This window comes from Manis pentadactyla, chromosome 7, assembly GCF_030020395.1.
Source record: "Manis pentadactyla isolate mManPen7 chromosome 7, mManPen7.hap1, whole genome shotgun sequence".
NCBI lineage: Eukaryota > Metazoa > Chordata > Mammalia > Pholidota > Manidae > Manis > Manis pentadactyla.
The window spans coordinates 13,741,077-13,761,357 of NC_080025.1; the positions used below are offsets into that span (position 1 = coordinate 13,741,077).

The 20,281-nt window shown below is 41.0% G+C and overlaps 1 protein-coding gene across 1 annotated transcript in view; it reads left to right on the forward strand.

Moving 5' to 3' along the window:
* The window catches only part of ASAH1 (N-acylsphingosine amidohydrolase 1), a 30,262-nt gene extending 13,691 nt beyond the window's left edge, over nt 1-16,571 (forward strand). The window contains exons 5-14 of the mRNA XM_036894172.2: nt 136-214; nt 2,142-2,216; nt 3,122-3,167; nt 3,718-3,862; nt 4,258-4,312; nt 4,426-4,507; nt 13,811-13,942; nt 14,044-14,167; nt 14,564-14,620; nt 15,706-16,571. Of these exons, the coding sequence (XP_036750067.1) occupies nt 136-214; nt 2,142-2,216; nt 3,122-3,167; nt 3,718-3,862; nt 4,258-4,312; nt 4,426-4,507; nt 13,811-13,942; nt 14,044-14,167; nt 14,564-14,620; nt 15,706-15,795 (885 nt within the window). The 3' untranslated portion in view covers nt 15,796-16,571. The remainder of the gene's footprint in view (nt 1-135; nt 215-2,141; nt 2,217-3,121; nt 3,168-3,717; nt 3,863-4,257; nt 4,313-4,425; nt 4,508-13,810; nt 13,943-14,043; nt 14,168-14,563; nt 14,621-15,705) is intronic.
* The last annotated feature ends 3,710 nt before the right edge of the window (nt 16,572-20,281 follow it).

Sequence of the window (20,281 nt, forward strand, 5' to 3'; positions counted from 1 at the left end):
CTTAGAAATGCATGAGTCCAAGTGCTTTAAAAAATAACTTTGATCACCTCTGGTGGCAGCCATGTCTGGAACAAATTATATGTAAATCTCAAAACAACCCTTTAGGTTGAATGATTGTTGTCTTTGTTTTCTAAGCCTGGTCTTCTCAGCAACTTTCCGGGCCCTTACGCGGAGGAAATGAAGGGGATTGCGGCTGTTACCAACATACCCTTAGGTAAAGTTCGCTTTGTGGCTTTGGGAAAATTTAATACACTTTACAGTTTTTTCTATTGAGGTATGATATACGTAAAGTACACAGGTCTTACACATACAGCTCAATAGAATTTTTAAAATGCATACGTGCATGTAATCACAACTCAGATCAAGACAGGAAAAAACCCAGCCAATCGGAGGGCCCCATCATGCCCTTTACAGACAGTCCCACGTCTCCACGCAGCCCCTTTTCTGACTTCACGGTTAGTTCGGCCTCTTCTTGAACTTATAAGCAGTATGAAATGTTAAGAACGGGTGAGCAGTATGCCCCGTTGCGTCCGGTTTCTTGTACCTAATCCTGCAGCTACTGTGCTGTAGGATGAATACGGTACTTGGTGGCTTCTGGACTTCGGGTATGAGGAACCCGGGGCTGTGGGGAGCATTCCTGTCCATGGCTCGAGGGAGCTATGCACTCGTTTCTCTTGAGTGTGTGCTGCGTTACAGGGCAGCCGTGCTCGGGCCTCGTAGATTCTGCCAGCCAGTTTTCGTAGTGATTGTGTCCACTGGCAGCACAGTGTGGGGGTTTTGTTTCCTCCTCTTGATACTTTTCTGCTTGATGATGTCGGTAGTGTTTATTTGAGCCCTTCGGCTGAGTCGGCAGCGTCCTGTTGGGTCACGTGCACCTCCCTGACGGCCAGGAGATCGCCCCCTTTCTGACTGTCCCTTCCTTTCATGGGCCATCCAGTTCTTCTTGTTTTTGCTCCCTAAAAACATGTAATAAAAAGATAGCCCTCCATCCCTTTCCTCTCCTCCTTCCCTTCCAGAGTGAAGTGCTTGGTAAACTCTTTGCCCATTTTTTTATTGGTTTGAAGGAATTATTGACATGGACACAGGTTGCCTGTCAGATGCATGTATTCTAAATGTCTTCTCCCAGTTCATGACCCTCCATTTTTGTCCTCTTAGTGCTGTCTTGATAAACATAAATTCTTAATTTTAACAAAGTCCACATTAATTTAATGAAAACCTTCCCTGCCACCCCAGTTTTGTTTTTAAGCTACCAATGCACTGCAGTCATTATTTTAAGTATCCAGTAGTACCTTGGTTTTTACAACATAAATGATTGAAAATTTCTGAGAATTAGTATTTATCAACAAAAGCAGCTAAGTATTTGTTTGGTTTAGATTCTTTAAAGAAAATGGCTTAAAAAGTTGGTCAGCATACTAGAAATATATACTTTAGCCGTCTGTGTGTCTTTAAGTCCTTCATTAAGAAAAGAACTCAAGCAAAAAATACTGCATATAAATTATATCTCAAAGGAAAAATAGAAACAGTAACAGACTGGTAATAAAAGAAAGTGCAAGTGGAATTTCACTGAAACAGAAATCAAGTGGAAATAAACATTAGGGTAGGAAAAAAACACATTAACCTTAACATGTTAATGTAAAATGGGTCAAAGCTGAAGTGTGCTCTTTGAATTAAATGCCAAGTGATATTATAATACAGTTGTGGGAAAATACTCAAAAAATCAAAATGTTCCGTCGTGGATCCTCTTGGCTGCTGTGTACTGGTCTTGTTGTAGTTCCTGTATCTTCTTTCTCACTTTAGAAATAGCAGTCGCATTCTGAAAATGTGGGCAAAATAGATTTTTGGCATGCAGCCAAAAGCCAGATGTATTATATTATTGTGTTTGAGGCCCCCCAACCAAGTTAAAATGAAGGATATTGATGAAAAATGTGGACAGTGTTGTAGTGTGGCTCCACCATGCCCAGGCATTTGCTTTGCCCTGTAGCCGCCTCTTGGGGGACGCGTTGCCGTGGTCTGGGGTCACTCCTATATGCCGAAGCCAAATTCATACAGCAATGAGAGCTAAGCCTTTTCCTCAAAAAGCGTCTTCTGACAATGCCATGGTTCTGTCTCTTGACCAAGAATTTCCCTATCTTTTCTTACAGGAGAGATAATTTCATACAATATTTTCTACGAACTTTTTACCCTTTGTACTTCAATAATAGCAGAAGACAAAGCAGGTAAATCCGCTCCGGCCGGGTGGGCGGGGCAAAGGACAAAGTACTGGAGAAATCTTCTGCATCCGTGGGATTAGAACTTGTCAAATCCAGGCTTGCTATGCAAGTTCTCTGTACGTTGCATACAGTTTTATAGACGTAGGTAAATGTTTACAAGTGAATTGCAAACTCTTCTTATTTTAAGACCACTGTAATGCCTGGTAAGATTTAATTGAGGTGTTCAAAAACCTTGTTTCAGGACCATAAGCTTGCTCACCCTTCCTCAAAGTGTCCCTTGTCTTCAGAACTTGATACAAGTACTGTCAGGGCTACTCCATTGTCTTCAGATCCATGATGGCCCCAGCCTTGCCTTCAAGCCCAGGACAAATCTCTCCCCATCGTTTCCCAGCCAGGGGACCCTGTGTAGATGGGCCTCACATCCCCGTGTTTTTCCTGGCAGGTCCCCACATACATGGCATGGATAGTCCACCCTGATTCACTCTTTTTTTTTACCTGTGCTCGGTATAAAGTCCACCTGTATCTAGTCCTTGAGGTGTCTGGCTATAGGGGATAATCCCTTAAGGAAAGCGTGTTGACAGAGTCACTAGGTGTCAGGCGCCAAGTCGCTTGGTGAGGCAAAGCCAGCCATATCCAGGCAGGACCATGTCACCCAGTGGACCCCAGAATGACCAGGTCCTGATCTTACCTAGAGCCCTGTGCTCTCAGGTACTGTGGGGCCTCTGGCCCACGTGACAGCGCCAACAGTTTCATCTTGTTCCGGCTTAGGAGATCAGAATGTTTAGTTCTTATTGTCAGATTGGACAGTTGAGAATATCAGCTGACCAAAATTAGATGCCCAGCTTTGATTTGGGACCAACTGTACTATCATTAGTTGCTACAACATCTCTCTTCTGCTTGCTCTGAATTAGGTCATCTCCTACATGGGCGTAACATGGACTTTGGAGTGTTTCTGGGGTAAGTGAGGAACGTGGTGTGTTATCAGTCTCTAAGAAAAGTAGATTGTATTGCACTGATGAAGAGTAAGCCCCTTGTCATTTCCAAATATGACCGGAAAGGAAGATAACTGTATTCCTTAGTTTTGAGACAATATAAACACACTCTTGGTTATTTGAGAGTTTGCACCTAGTGAACAAATCTGGAGCATGCTTGAAGGGCCCAGATCACATGTAGTTTGTAGTTTGGAAGGAAGAATAGCATTCTGTCTTATGTGTCATCTTGACCTTTCAGAAAAAAATATAACAGAGCTTTGGAATTAGAGGCTTAAATTTGAATCTGGGGTTTGCTATTTATGGGCTGTGTTATGTTGGAAGAGTTACTTAACTTCTCTGAGCCTCAGTTTTATCCTGTGGGGCATGGAGGCTGAAACCACCCATACTGCAGAGTTCCTGTGAGGACCGACCATGGGGGGATTGGGTAGATGAAGCGCCTAGTGTAACGCCTGGCCATCAGCGTCACGTCATCACTACCTTTGTTCTTAAATGACAGTGAAATTTGTCTTTTGTAGGTGGAATACAAATAATAATACCTGGGTCATAACCGAGGACCTAAAACCTTTAACAGTGAACTTGGACTTCCAAAGGAACAATAAAACTGTCTTCAAGGGCACAAGCTTCGCTGGCTACGTGGGCGTGCTGACAGGACTCAAACCAGTAAGGAACCGACCGTGCCTCATTTTACCGGCAGCTCTGCGTCCTGCCTCTAGTGCCTGTGAAGGTTGGGGTCTAAGCAAATGAGGACCTAAAAGAACCTGAGAGCCCAGTTCGTCTCTCTGTACTTGTCACGCCCCAGGTGTGGGCTCACGTGGCGGAGAGGAGGGAGGTGCAGGTTTCCGAGCTTCCCGCGCCGGGGCACGCGGCTGGCGTTGGCACCGGGGCTCAGGATCTGGAGTCTGGTTCTGGGCCTGCCGTTTACAGGAAAGCTCTGTTAGGAGGGGGTGTCCTGCATTCCCTGTTCCCCAGACCAGTGCACCTTCCGATATGAAGTACAGAGGGGCCCTCAGCTGATGGGCGAGGTTTCTGACGTCACTGCTTTGTCTTTTTCTCAGGGACTGTTCAGTCTTTCACTGAACGAGCGCTTCAGCCTCAGCGGCGGCTATGTGGGTGAGTGGAGAGTCCTGAATGGGAACCCCTAGGTGTGTGAGGTGGGGCGCTGGACTGTGCCCCTCGTTAGTCTGACCTCCCGGGCCCACGACACTGTGTGTGATCTCTTCCAGGTGTCCTGGAGTGGATTTTGGGGAAGAAGGATGCCATGTGGATAGGATATATCACTAGATCAGTTCTGGAAAACAGCACAAGGTGATCTGTTTGGTGGCTTTATTATCAAATTCAGTATTTTTTTATCTTTAAACTTTTTTTAATTGGAGATACAGTTGACATATGACATATATATATATATAAAATAATTGACATCTAACATATTAGCTTAAGGTATATAACAAAATATTATGATATCTGTATATATTATAAAATGATCACCACAGTAAATTAATATCCATCATCACCACACATAATTAAAGGTTCTCATCACAAGAAAATTTTTTTAACTTTCTTACCAACTTTGAAATGTAGAATACAGTATTTCATCTGTAGTCACTGTACTGTCATTACATGCCCAGGACTTAGTTATTTTATAACTGTAATTTGTATCTTTTTAACCCCTTCACCCATTTTGCTCACCCTCTACCCCTGCCTCTGGTAACCATCAACCTGTTTTCTGTATCTGAGTTTGATGGGTTTTATTTGTCATGTTTGTTTTTAGATTCCACTTGTTAGTGAGATCACATGGTGTTTCTTTTATATATCATATAGAAGGACATAGCATTCTGATTTATTTCATTTAGCATGTTGTCCTCAAGGTCCATCCATGTTGACACAGATGGCAAAATTTCCTATTTTTTATGGCTGAATAATACTTCATTGTGTATATGTGTGTATATATATATATATATGTATATATATAAAACACATTTTCTTTATCTGTTCATCCTATGATGGACACTTAGGGTGCTTCCATGTCTTGGCTATAGCAAGTATTGGTGCAGTGAGCATAGGGGTGCATTCTTTTCAACTGGCGTTTTCACTTTCTTTGAATACATACCCAGAAGTGGAATTATTAGATCTTCTGGTAGCTCTATTGTTAGTTTTTTTGAGGAACCTCCATATTGTTTTCCATAGTGACTGCACCAATTTACGTTTCCACTGAAAATGTACAAGGATTCCCTTTTCTCCACATGCTTGCCAATACTTGTTACCTCTCCTCTTTTTGATACTAGCCATTCTGACTGAGGTGTGGTTTTGATTTGCATTTCCCTGATGATTACTTATTCATGCACCTATTGGCCACTGTGTGTCTTTGGAAAAATATCTAGTCAGATCCTCTGCCCATTTTTGAATTAGATTGTTTTTTTTGAAATTGAGTTGTATGAGTTATTTAGATGTTTTAGATATTAGCCCCTTATCAGATCTATCATTTGCAAATATTTTCTCCCATTCAGGTTCCTTTTCATTTTTTTGGTGGTTTTCTTTGCTGTGCAAAAGGTTTTTAGTTTGATGTCATCTCATTTATTTTTGTTTCTGTTGCCTTTGCTTTTCGTGTCAAATCCAAAAAATTGATCATGAAGACTGAGGTCAAAGAGCTTACCACCTATATTCTATGAGTTTTATGGTTTCAGGACTTATGTTCAAGTCTTTACCCATTTTTTTTTATCATTAATCTACAATTACATGAAGAACATTATGTTTACTAGGCCCTACCCTACCCCAAGTCCCTCCCCACAACCCCCATTACAGTCACTGTCCATCAGCGTAGCAAGATGTTGTAGAATCACTACTTGTCTTCTCTGTGTTGCACAGCCCTCCCCTTTCCCCCACCCCCCACATTATACATGCTAATCATAATACCCCCTTTCTTCTTCCCCACCCTTATCCCTCCCTACCCTCCCATCCTCCCCAGTCTCTTTCCCTTTGGTAACTATTAGTCCATTCTTGGGTTCTGTGAGTCTGCTGCTGTTTTGCTCCTTCAGTTTTTAAAATTTTTTCCTATTTTCTGCAGATGAGTGAAACCATTTGGTACTTGTCTTTCTCTGCCTGGCTTATCTCACTGAGCATAATACCCTCTAGCTCCACCCATGTTGTTGCAAATGGTAGGATTTGTTTTCTTATGGCTGAATAATATTCCATTGTGTATATGTACCACATCTTCTTTATCCATTCATCTACTGATGGACACTTAGGTTGCTTCCATTTCTTGGCTTTTGTAAATAGTGCTGCATTAAACATAGGGGTGCATCTGTCTTTTTCAAACTGGAGTGCTGCATTCTTAGGGTAAATTCCTAGAAGTGGAATTCCTGGGTCAAATGGAAAGTCTATTTTGAGCATTTTGAGGAACCTCCATACTGCTTTCCACAATGGTTGAACTAATTTACATTCCCACCAGCAGTGTAGGAGGGTTCCCCTTTCTCCACAGCCTCGCCAACATTTGTTGTTGTTTGTCTTTTGAATGGTGGCGATCCTTACTGGTGTGAGGTGATATCTCATTGTGGTTTTAATTTGCATTTCTCTGATAATTAGCGATGTGGAGCATCTTTTCATGTGTCTGTTGTCCATCTGAATTTCTTCTTTGGAGAACTGTCTGTTCAGCTCCTCTGCCCATTTCTTAATTGGATTATTTGCTTTTTGTTGAGGTGCGTGAGCTCTTTATATATTTTGGACGTCAAGCCTTTATCGGATCTGTCATTTGCAAATATATTCTCCCATACTGTAGGGTTCCTTTTTGTTCTATTGATGGTGTCTTGCTGTACAGAAGCTTTTCAGCTTAATATAGTCCCACTTGTTCATTTTTGCTTTTGTTTTCCTTGCCCGGGAGATATGTTCAAGAAGAGGTCACTCATGTTTATGTCTAAGAGATTTTTGCCTATGTTTTTTTCTAAGAGTTTTATGGTTTCATGACTTACATTCAGGTCTTTGATCCATTTCGAATTTACTTTTGTGTATGGGGTTAGACAGTGATCCAGTTTCATTCTCTTACATGTAGCTGTCCAGTTCTGCCAGCACCATCTGTTGAAGAGACTCTCATTTCCCCATTGTATGTCCATGGCTCCTTTATCGAATATTAATTGACCATATATGTTTGGGTTAATGTCTGGATTCTCTAGTCTGTTCCACTGGTCTGTGGCTCTGTTCTTGTGCCAGTACCAAATTGTCTTGATTACTATGGCTTTGTAGTAGAGCTTGAAGTTGGGGAGTGAGATCCCTGCCATTTTATTCTTCTTTCTCAGGATTGCTTTGGCTATTTGGGGTCTTTGGTGTTTCCATATGAATTTTTGAACTATTTTTTCCAGTTCGTTGAAGAATGTTGTTGGTAATTTGATAGGGATTGCATCAAATCTGTATATTGCTTTGGGCAGGATGGCCATTTTGACAATATTAATTCTTCCTAACCAAGAGGAGGGGATGAGTTTCCATTTGTTAGTGTCCTCTTTAACTTCTCTTGAGTGTCTTATAGTTGTCAGGGTATAGGTCTTTCACTTCTTTGGTTAGGTTTATTCCTAGGTATTTTACTCTTTTTGATGCAATTGTGAATGGAATTGTTTTCCTGATTTCTCTTTCTATTGGCTCATTGTTAGTGTATAGGAAAGCCACAGATTTCTGTGTGTTGATTTTGTATCCTGCAACTTTGCTGAATTCTGATATTAGCTCTAGTAGTTTCGGAGTGGAGTCTTTAGGGTTTTTTATGTACAATATCATGTCATCTGCAAATAGTGACAGTTTAACTTCTTCTTTACCAATCTGGATTCCTTGTATTTCTTTGTTTTGTCTGATTGCCGTGGCTAGGACCTCCAGTACTATGTTAAATAACAGTGGGGAGAGTGGGCATCCCTGTCTAGTTCCCGATCTCAGAGGAAATGCTTTCAGCTTCTCGCTGTTCAATATAATGTTGGCTGTGGGTTTATCATAGATGGCCTTTATGTTGAGGTACTTGCCCTCTATTCCCATTTTGCTGAGAGTTTTTAACATGAATGGATGTTGAACTTTGTCAAATGCTTTTTCAGCATCTGTGGAGATGATCATGTGGTTTTTGTCTTTCTTTTTGTTGATGTGGTGGATGATGTTGATGGATTTTCGAATGTTGTACCATCCTTGCATCCCTGGGATGAATCCCACTTGGTCATGGTGTATGATCCTTTTGATATATTTTTGAATTTGGTTTGCTAATATTTTATTATTTTTGCATCTACATTCATCAGGGATATTGGTCTGTAATTTTCTTTTTTGGTGGGGTCTTTGCCTGGTTTTGGTATTAGGGTGATGTTGGCTTCATAGAATGAGTTTGGGAGTATTCCCTCCTCTTCTATTTTTTGGAAAACTTTAAGGAGAATGGGTATTATATCCTGTCTTTATGTCTGATAAAATTCCGAGGTAAATCCATCTGGCCCAGGGGTTTTTTTATTGGGTAGTTTTTTGATTACCGCTTCAATTTCTTTGCTGGTAATTGGTTTTAGATTTTGTTTCTTCCTTGGTCAGTCTTGGAAGGTTGTATTTTTCTAGGAAGTTGTCCATTTCTTCTAGGTTTTCCAGTGTCTTAGCATATAGGTTTTCATAGTAGTCTCTAATAATTCTTTGTATTTCTGTTGGGTCCGTCGTGATGTTTCCTTTCTCATTTCTGATTCTGTTGATGTGTGTTGATTCTCTTTTTCTCTTAATAAATCTGGCTAGAGGCTTATCTATTTTGTTTATTTTCTCGAAGAACCAGCTCTTGGTTTCATTGACTTTTTCTATTGTTTTATTCTTCTCAATTTTGTTTATTTCTTCTCTGATCTTTATTATGTCCCTCCTTCTGCTAACTTTAGGCCTCATTTGTTCTTCTTTTTCCAATTTTGATAACTGTGATGTTAGATTATTCATTTGGGTTTGTTCTTCCTTCTTTAAATATGCCTGGATTGCTATATACTCTCCTCTTAAGACTGCTTTTGCTGTGTCCCACAGAAGTTGGGGCTTAGTGTTGTTGTTGTTTGTTTCCATATATTGCTGGATCTCCATTTTAATTTGGTCATTGATCCATTGACTATTTAGAAGCATGTTGTTAAGCCTCCATGTGTTTGTGAGCCTTTTTGCTTTCTTGGTACAATTTATTTCTAGTTTTATACCTTTGTGGTCTTAAAAGTTGGTTGGTAGGATTTCAATCTTTTTGAATTTACTGAGGCTCTTTTTGTGGCCTAGTAAGTGGTCTATTCTGGAGAATGAGGCACTTGAGAAGAATGTGTATCCTGTTGCTTTTGGGTGTAGAGTTCTATAGATGTCTATTAGGTCCATCTGTTCTAGTGTGCTGTTCAGTGCCTCTGTGTCCTTACTTATTTTCTGTCTGGTGGATCTGTTCTTTGGAGTGAATGGTGTGTTGAAGTCTCCTAAAATGAATGCATTGCAGTCTGTTTCCTCCTTTAGTTCTGTTAGTATTTGTTTCACATATGCTGGTGCTCCTGTGTTGGGTGCATATATATTTATAATGGTTATATCCTCTTGTTGGTCTGAGCCCTTTATCATTATGTAATGTCCTTCTTTATCTCTTGTTACTTTCTTTGTTTTGAAGTCTATTTTGTCTGATAATAGTACTGCAACTCCTGCTTTTTTCTCCCTATTGTTTGCATGAAATATCTTTTTCCATCCTTTGACTTTTAGTCTGTGCATGTCTTTGGGTTTGAGGTGAGTCTCTTGTAAGCAGCATATAGATGGGTCTTGTTTTTTAATCCATTCGGTGACGCTGTGTCTTTTGATTGGTGCATTCAGTCCATTTACATTTACGGTGATTATTGTTAGGTATGTACTTATTGCCATTTCAGGCTTTAGATTTGTAGTTACCAAAGGTTCCAGGTTACTTTCCTTACTATCTAAGAGTCTAACTTAACTCACTTTGTATGCTGTTACAAACACAATCTAATGGTTCTTTTCTATTTCTCCTCCTTTTTCTTCCTCCTTCATTCTTTATTTATTAGGTATCAAATTCTGTACTTTTTGTCTATCCCTTGATTGGCTTTGGGGATAGTCAATTTAATTTTGCATTTGTCTCGCAATCAGCTGCTCCACCCTCCCTACCGTGGTTTTACTACCTCTGGTGACAGCTGTCCAACCCTCGGAACACCTCCATCTATAGCAGTCCCTCCAAAATAGACTGCAGAGATGGTTTGTGGGAGGTAAACTCTCTCAGCTTTTGCTTATCTGGAAATTGTTTAATCTCTCCTTCAAATTTAAATGATAATCTTGCTGCATAAAGTAATCTTGGTTCCAGGCCCTTCTGCTTCATGGCATTAAATACATCATGCCTCTCCCTTCTGGCCTGTACGGTTTCTGCTGAGAAGTCTGATGTTAGCCTGATGGGCTTTCCTTTGTATGTGATCTTATTTCTGCCTCTGGCTGCTTTTAACAGTCTGTCCTTATCCTTGATCTTTCCCATTTTAATTACTATGTGTCTTGCTGTTGTCTTCCTTGGGTCCCTTGTGTAGGGGGATCTGTGGATCTCCATGGCCTGAGAGACTATGTCCTTCCCCAGACTGGGGACATTTTTCAGCAACTACCTCCTCAAAGACACTTTCTATCCCTTTCTCTCTCTCTTCTTCTGGTATCCCTATAATGCGAATGTTGTTCCGCTTGGATTGGTCACACAGTTCTCTCAATATTCTTTCATTTTTAGAGATCCTTTTTCTCTCTGTGCCTCAGCTTCTTTGTATTCCTCTTCTCTAGTTTCTATTTCATTTAATATCTCCTCCCCCATATCCAACCTGCTTTTAATACCCTCCATCGTGTTCTTTAATGATTGGATCTCTGACCTGAATTCATTCCTGAGTTCTTGGATGTCTTTCCGTACCTCCATTAGGATGTTGATTATTTTTATTTTGAACTCCCTTTCAGGAAGAGTCACGAGGTCCATATCATTTAAATCTTTCTCAGGAGTTGTATTAACAATTTTACTCTGGACAAGGTTCCTTTGGTGTTTCATGTTTGTATATGGCGCCCTCTAGTGTCCAGAAGCTCTATTCTGGAGCTGCTGAGCCCCTGAAGCAATGTCGGGGGTCGCAGGGGAGTGGTACTGGTGCCTGAGGGGAGGAAAGAGCTGTTCCCCGCCTCCCGGCTGCTGTGCCTGTCTCCACTGCCTGAGCCAGTGGGCCGGGCACACAGGTATAAGTTTTTGTCCCAGAGCAGCCGGATATGGATCCCTGCTTTCCACAAGAGGCCAGGATCCCAGTCTCCCCGGGAACTCTGCCTGTATTAACTTTCCAACCCGGTAGTCATGCGAGTCTCATGAAAGCACCACGAAATGTAGGTTTGTGCTCCCAGCGCAGATCTCCGGAGCTGGGTATTCAGCAGTCCCAGGCCTTCCACTCCCTCCGTGCTCCGTTTGTCTTCCTCCCGCCTGTGAGCTGGGGTGGGTTAGGGGCTCGGGTCCCGCGGAGCCACAGCTCTGGTACGTCACCCCGTTCGCTGAGGTCTGCTCTTTTCTCCAGGTGTGTGCAGTCTGACGCGTCCTCTTTCCTGTTGCTCTCTCAGGATCAGTTGCGCCAATTAAATTTTCTAATTGTATCCAGTTTTAGGAGGAAGCCTCTGTCTCTCCTCTCACGCCGCCATCTTTAATCTGGATCAAGTCTTTACCCATTTTGAGCTGATTTTTGTGTATGGTGTAAGATGGTGGGCCAGCTTCACTTTCTTGTATGTGGCTGTTCAGTTTTCCCAATACCATTTATTGAAGAGACTGTCCTTTCCCCATTGTATATTCTTGGCTCCTTTGTTGTAAAGTAATTGACAACATTTATGGGTTTGTTTTTGGACTCTATTTTCTGTTCCATTGATATGTGTGTCTGTTTTTATGCCACCGCTATGCTGTTGAATCCTATAGCTTTGTAATGTAGTTTGAAATCAGAGTGTGATGACTCCAGCTTTGTTCTTCTTTCTCAGGTTTGCTTTAGTTATTCAGGGTCTCTTGTGGTTCCATACAAATTTTAGAGTTGTTTGCTCTATTTGTGACATTGAAATTTTGATAGGGATTGTATTGAATCTGCAGATTGCTTTGAGTAGTATGGGCTTCTAACAATTTTTAATTTTTCTAATTTATGAGTATGGAATGTCATTAATCATCTTCCATTTCTTTCCTCAATATCTTAAGTTTTCAGTGTACAGGTCTTTCACCTCTTTGGTTAAATTTATTCCTATTTTATTCTTTTTGATGCACTTGTAAATGGGATTTTTTTTCTTAATTACTCTTTCTGATAGTTATTAGTGTTTAGAAATGCAGCTGATTGTATATTAATTTTTGTATCCTGCAGCTTCACCAAATTCATTTATTAGTTCTAACAGTTTTTTTGGTGGAATCTTCAGGTTTCTCTCTATATGATATGTCATCTGTAAACAGTGAGTCTTCTTTCTTTCTGATTTGGATGCCTTTTATTTTTTTCTTGCCAAATTGCTCTAGCTAGTATTGCCAATACTAAATTGAATAAAAATGGTGAGAATGGACATCTTTGTCTTCTTCCTAAAGGGAAGCTTTCAGCTTTTCACCAGTGATAATATTTGTGGGCTTGTCATATATGGCCTCTACTTTGTGGAGCTATGTTCCCTCTGTGCCCACTTTGTTGAGAGATTTTGTCATAAATTGATGTTGAATTTTGTCAGATGCTTTTTCCATATCTGTTGAAATGACCATAATACGTTTATCCTTCTTTGTTAATGTGTATCACATTGATTTGTGAGTGTTGAACCATTCTTGATTCCCTGGAATACGTGCTATGTGATCATGGTGTATTATCATTTTAATGCATTGTGGTTTATTCTAAATTACTCATATTAAAATATAAAAGTAGTTCCCAGCTTATCTTCCATTGAGCAATTATTTCAGAATTTCTTAGGTGAACCCTTTGACACTGATATGGAATTCTTCATGTTTTGTGTGTGTATTTATAACAAGGAAATGAATTGATTTCTTTAAAAAAGTGCTAGAGATAGTGATACCGTATTTTTCTTTCACAAAAAAATTATTCATAAAAGAAAAATTGTACAATAAAGTCTTCATTTAAATTGTAATACCTAATAACCTAGAATGTACAATAAAGTCTTCATTTAAATTGCAATATCTAATAACCTAGAAGTTATATTCTGTGCTGGTGTAGAAATCTTCTAATAGCAGAACTGCCTTTAGCTAGTACTGCATCTATTTTTAATGCTTTCGAGGGAGTAAGATTTTTAGTAATCTTTTTGAAAATCCACTTCCAGTTTTATTAGCCTAATTTTCAAGGTTATTACCTAAGTCCTATATACAGTCATTATTTCCTTGTTCTGTTGTTGAGTGAAAGGAATGGGAGACGCAAGGGCGGGAGATGATCTCAAGGCCATTTTGTCCTTCAGATCAGGGGAACCGTCTCAGACCTCAGGGCTTCACCACAGGTGAGTTGGGGATTACTCCTCCCTCAGCCATTGCTCACCTTCCTTTTTTTAAAAAACATGATGTTTCTCATGTTGTTGTCCCTTAGTTTTCACAGCTAAATCATTTTCATCCCAAATTAACTAAAAATGTTTCCCGGTTTTTTTGTTGTTTGTTTTTTTAATGTTTGTATGTAGTTATGAAGCAGCCAAGAATATACTGACCAAAACCAAGATATTGGCCCCAGCATACTTTATCCTGGGAGGCAACAAGTCTGGGGAGGGTTGTGTGATTACACGAGACAGAAAACAATCTTTGGATGTATATGAGTAAGTACACTTGTTAAAGCAAAATAAGTACACATTTAAAGCATGGACTGCCACGTGCAGATTCTGGGTGTGGAGCCTGTGGAATCTCCTTTCCTATCCAGACTTGACCCCAAGCACGGTAGATGGTATGTGGAAGAAACAAATTACGACCGCTGGAGAAATCCCCCGTTCCTTGATGATCGTAGGACAGCTATAAAGACGTGTCTAAACCAGGCAACCCAAGAGGTAAATTCACAATGTCATGTTTAGAAAAAAATGGTGACCACTAAAGATGATCCTAAGTCTGGCATTTCTCTATTAATCAGTATCTCTGGACTGTTCACACTTTTTGTTTTCTTCTGTTTCTCATTGAGAGAATAAAATTTTGCTTCCCATTCTTACTGTAATGCCAGACACTGCTCTGTGAAGTTGATAACCAACAGGCAAGAATTAAAGAGAGGTGGGAGAGAGAAAGGGGTACATTAGCGCCATTAGTTCTAACAGGGACCCCAAGGGAATTTCTTTCATGGGGTTGGTGGGAAGTTGACTGAGTAATGTCTTGGTTTGTAAGGACCGATTTATGTTGGTAAGGCTGCTGAATCTGTATTCAACTTACTGAACAAAGCTATTTTTGTGTTTTAGAATATCTCATTTGCAACCATGTATGATGTCCTGTCAACAAAACCCATCCTCAACAAGGTATTTTACAAGACAAATATTCGTGTTTGCTTTTAGGGAAGACTTTGGTCCTGTTGCAGCTTTCCATGATCTTGGGTCAGTAGAACTAGAATCCCGATTCGTGTTCAGCATACACCTGATTTTTTTTAAATGTATTTGTGGGACTAAAACAAACTCTTGGGATGTGACCAAGAAATTGATCACTGGCTTGATGTCCAAATTATGAGTGTATTGTTTCCAGTTATATTTACATGGTATTTGAATTTACGTGTAGTGTTTATCTCGACTTGTCCCTCTCCCATCAGACGTCTCATGCCGTCCACCACAACTGACATCCCTAACTCCACAAAACCAAGCCTGGGGTCCGGTTCGAGACACAGCTGGGTCAATGGATTGGGGTTTCCCACTTTTCATGATTATCCTTTGATCTTTTCCGCAAACACTTAAAAAATGCAAAACCTTTCCTGGTCCTCCAGATTGCTGGTAGTCCCCCCTTGCTCTGGGTGCACCCACCGAGTTTCCGCTAGCTCCTTCCCTTGCCCTGGGTCCTTTCCCGTACCCTCCCCAAGGGCGGTGTGCCTGCCTCCTGCGGAAGGATCCTCCTGCCCGTCAGGGTTTGAGTCCGCACGCGGCCCCTGCGGGGAGACTCCCTAGGCCCCCAGGCTGCACTGACCTCCGCTTAGCTCACTCCCTCTTCACTTGAGCTCCCAGTGGCAACATTTAACGGGTGCAGAAACACGTTAAGGATAAGGAGGCCAAAGCTAAGCCGTTTATACGCCACACCTCTAGGCATGCAGTTCGGGAGGGTTAAGTCGGTCTTAAAGCCTTGGTAGTGAAGCAATGTACTAGCCAGGGTAAGATCTTGTAAGGAAGGAGATTCTCTCCCAAGCCAGTTCATATACATCATCTGGAATAATAGTTCTGTTGAAGTTTTAATTATTTTTGAATTATTTGGTTCTTTCTATTTTTCTATCTCTGCTTCTGTATAGTATATATTATTTAATATTAAGCAACTTCATAAAGCACTTCTACAAGTATAGAAATGCTAATATGAGTCAAGACATCTTAGAATTGAAAACCTCCTTAAAGTGAAACTTTTCTTTCAGCTGTCAGTGTTCACCACCTTGATAGACGTCACCAAAGATCAATTTGAAACTTACCTGCGGGACTGCCCAGATCCTTGTATAGGCTGGTAAGGGGCCCCACTGGCCTGGAGGAGGCACCGTCCACGAGGTGGGGGCTCCCACGTGGCGACCAGCGCAGCATCGGACCTCCTTGCAAGCCCAGGACTCCGGGCAGATTCTCTTGAGGCACAAGCTTGTCCTCTTGAGCGTGTTCATAATTCATAGGCTCTTTTTTGCCGTAACAGTTGTTTTTACTTACCACTAACTTAAAGCAAGTGCAGCAGTCGTGGAATTTGCTGGGGCTCATTTCACACGGACGTTTGGGTTAGGGGTGGGCAGTTCATCCCCGTGGGAAAATGCAGGGTTCTGAACCCCGTCCTCTGCAGGAGTAATACATCGTCCACATTATCCAGTATTTCACTTTTATCCACATATTTGTTTTCTGTAGTTTTCCTCCTGGTTCTAACTATTAAAATTAATGTCTTTGCTGTTTGTTGGCAGCAATGTAATGTCACTAATATTAACTGGAAGGGGACAAGGCAGATTCATTTCTCTTAATGGGCAATCCATGAGTCTTGGACTCTGAAAAGGAGTATTTTGTGGGCTTATGAAGTATGCAAGGCAGTCTCTTCTATACAGAATTCTAATGTTCCCTTTCTCATAATCACTGTTTCTCCTTGAACACCAGGAAGTTAACTTTAAAAACTGAGTCTCGGGTCTGTGAATTAACTGTATATTAAAGCAGGCGATAAACTTGTGTGGAAAATGAGGTGAACCCATTATTTTAACTCTCATAAGTATCATTCAATTTCGTCTTTCTGATCAAATATACATTGTTTTAAAATTTAGATCTCTGGAAAACATTTTTATTTAACTATTTACGCAAAGTGTTAATAGAACTCAACCTTTCAGACTTTCACAATTAACTGTGAAAACGCATTCCAGTTGGTCAAGACTGTGTCTCCGCTTCATGTCACGTCGGTTGTACCCTGGACACAAACAATCAGTGGCAGTGCTGGCAGCTGTCGTGTACACCTGTGAGTCTGGGGTCGGGAAGGGAGGGTGTCAGAGAGCAACCCAGGCTGAACCTGATACCTGATTTAAATTACAAGGGTTATGCAGGCGAGTTATTCAGCTTATCGATCTTACGTGACTGACCCTTATCACTTCAAAACCCAGTGGACCAACCTGGCATGCAGGTGTCCTGAGGGGAGGTGCTTCCACAGAACCACAGCGATGCCGGTATTACTGTAGCAAAGGGGGAATTACAAGAGGATTTGTTTTGAAATAGGAGTCAATTAAAAAGAACTTTACTTCAGATTTTGTCCCTTTCACAAAAATGAAGTGAAGTGAGGTCAACTTGTATTTTTTTCCTAAAGTAGTCGCCTTTGATAAAGCACAGTAATAAAGAGGTGAGATGCTGATTGTTCCAGACTCATTCCTCAGGACTAAGTCAAAGAATTTGGAGGAGGTAACACCTAGTACTGAAATTTTAGATTATAAGCTGCCTTTTTACCACGAAACAATAGACAGGATACAAAAATCTAAGCCCGTTTATGGAACACTTTATATGTGCACTTACGCATAACCAGACATGTCCGTACAGACATGACCAGGAGCGCGCTCACCCAAACACTGCCTGTGGTTCCCCATGGATAGTGGTGCTAAGTAAGTGCTATTTTAATTTGGGGAGAACATGAGACTACAGGCATTCCTCGTTTTATTGTACTTTTTGCTTTAGTGAACTTCAGATTTTTTTTTTTTTTTTTTTTTTTACAAATTGAAGGTCTGTGGCAACCCTGTATTGAGTGAGGCAGCACCATTTTCCCAGCAGCACTGGCTCACTGCAGGTCTCGGTGTCACATTTTGGTAATTCTCACAGTATTTTAAACAGTATGACGCTTGTTACGGTGATCTGTGATCAGTGACTTTGCTGTTACTGTTGTAATTGTTTTGGGGCGTTGTGAACTGTGACCACGTACGACAGTGAACGTTAATCGATGAATGTGTGTATTCTGACTGTACCCATCAGCTTTCCCATCCTCCCTCTTTTCAGGTCTTCCTATTCCAAGACACAATATTGCAATTAGGCCAAATAGTAACTGTCCAGTGGCCTTTAAGTGTTTGAGTGATAGGAGAGTCACACCTCCCACTTTGAGTCAAAACTTAGAAATGAAGCAGCTGAGTGACGAGGCATGTTGAAAGCCAGGACAGGCCAAAAGCTGGGCCTCCTGTGCCAAAAAGGTAGCCAAGCTGTGAATGCAAATTCTTGAAGGAAAACGGAAGTGCTACTCCAGTGAAGCCGTGAACGGTAAGAAAGCAGAAGAGTATTATTTTGATACAGGTAATGTTTCACTGATCTGGAGAGATCAACCCAGCCACAGCATTCCCTTAAGCCAAAGCCCCATCCAGAGCAAGGCCCTGAGCTCTTCAATTTTATGAAGGCTGAGAGGTGAGGAAGCTTCAGAAGAACGGTTTGAAACTAGCCGAGGCTGGTTCATGACACTTAGGGAAGGAAGCCGTCTCTGTAACAGGACAGCACAAGGCGAAGCAGCAGGTGCCGATGGAGAAGCTGCAGCCCAGATCACTAAGGGCGCTGCTGCACCAAACAACAGGTTCTCACTGGAGATGAAAGTCTCCTGTTGGAAGAAGATGCCACCTAGGACCTTCCATAGCTAGAGAGAAGTCAAGCCGTCAGAGCCTCAAAGGACAGGCTGACTCTCTCGTTAGGGCTTATGCAGCTGGTGACTTTAAGTTGAAACTAGTGTTCGTTTGCCATTCTGAATATCTCCCAAGAATTTTGCTAAATCTACTCTGGCTGTACATTAGAAATAGAACTTCAAAGCCTGGATGACAAAACATCTGTTCACAACATGGTTTACTGAATATTTTCTGATGGAGGTGGACATTAAGACTGACGCTTTCATGCCTGTGACAGTGACATCCATTCTGCAGCCCAGGGATCAAGGAGTCATTCTGACGTTGAAGTTCATCTTTTTCATTAAAAGATACATTTTGTATGGGTATCATCCACAGATAGTGATAGAAAACCTTCTGGAAAGGATTCACCATTCCTGATGCTGTTAAGAACATTTGTGATTCTTAAGAGGTCATAATAGGTTCAAGACTTCCGCGGAGGAAGTCACCGCAGACGTGGTGGAAACAGCAAGAGAACTAGAACTAAAGTGGGGCCTGACGATGTGACTGAACTGCTGCATCTCCTGAGAAAACTAACAGACGAGGACTTGCTTTTCACTCACAAGCAAAAGCAGCAGTTTCCAGAGATGGAGCCTCCTCCTGGTGAAGATACTGTGAAAGTTGTTGAAATAACAAAGGATTTAGAACATTACAGAAACTTAGTTGATAAAGCAGCACCGCACGCAGGGTTTGAGAGGCTTGACTCCAACCTGTAAAGTTCTGTAGGTAAAATGCTATCAAACAAGCATTTTGCTACAGAGAAATCATCTGTGAAAAGAGGTCAATTGAGGCAGCAAACTTCATTGTTGTCTTATTTTAAGGACTTGCCACAGGCACCCCAGCCTTCAGCAGCCACCAACATGGAGCCAGAGAACAAGCCCCCACCAGTGAAAGATGATGACTCGCTGAAAGCAGAGATGATGGTTAGCATATTTTAGAATAAAAATGATAAATTAAGGTATGTACCTTGGTCTTTTGGGCATAATGCTGTCGCACACTTAATAGACTACATTATGGTGTAAACATAACTTTTATATGCACTGGGAAACCAAAAAATTAATTTGTCTCGCTTTACTGTCATTGTCCGGAACCACACCACAGCCTCTCTGAGCTGTGTCTGTATTGCTTTCGCACCATCATAAAGTCGAAAAATCGTTATGATGGTTCAACTAAAGTTGGGGACTGTTTATTAAAGATGTAAGAGAAAACAGAACTGTCGTAGCCAGAAGTTATGTTGTGATTCAGAGCAACATTTCAGCCAGCAACTTGCTGAAAGATACTCGTTATAGGTATTTCTGAGTCTGGGCATATGAAATTAACTGGTAAGACAATTAAAACTCTTTTCATATGTGAATCAGTTATTTACAGGCATAGGAGTTTCCCTCTGTTGCCTAATGGAAAATGAGCCAACTACGGACACACCAGTGAATATGAGGAAGAAACCAGACATGTCAAGACAGCAAAGGTAAAAGCAAGTAACAGAGTTGTATGGCAAGAACAAGAAATACTGGCTCTTCCAGGTAAGGTGGCCATATTTGTACAGTGAAATCCAGAGCCAGTTTTTTGAGAGATGAAGATAGAAGTTGTTTATATTCAAGTCTGTAGTAAGAACCATACCAGTCTAGTTCTGAGTAAATACGAGAAATGTTCCCTACGTAGTATATAAAAGATACAACTAAGAAATAATAGAACATAGCTGCACTGTAAGAAAAATGGTCTTGAGTTTAATCTCTGGCTCATCTGTATGTTATTTTTTTCACCTTTGATTTCTTATTTACTTATAAAGTTGTCAGGTCACAATTCTGGAATGAATTCTAAAGCATAAATGAGTATGTCAGTTCAAATGAAGATGCAATTCAGG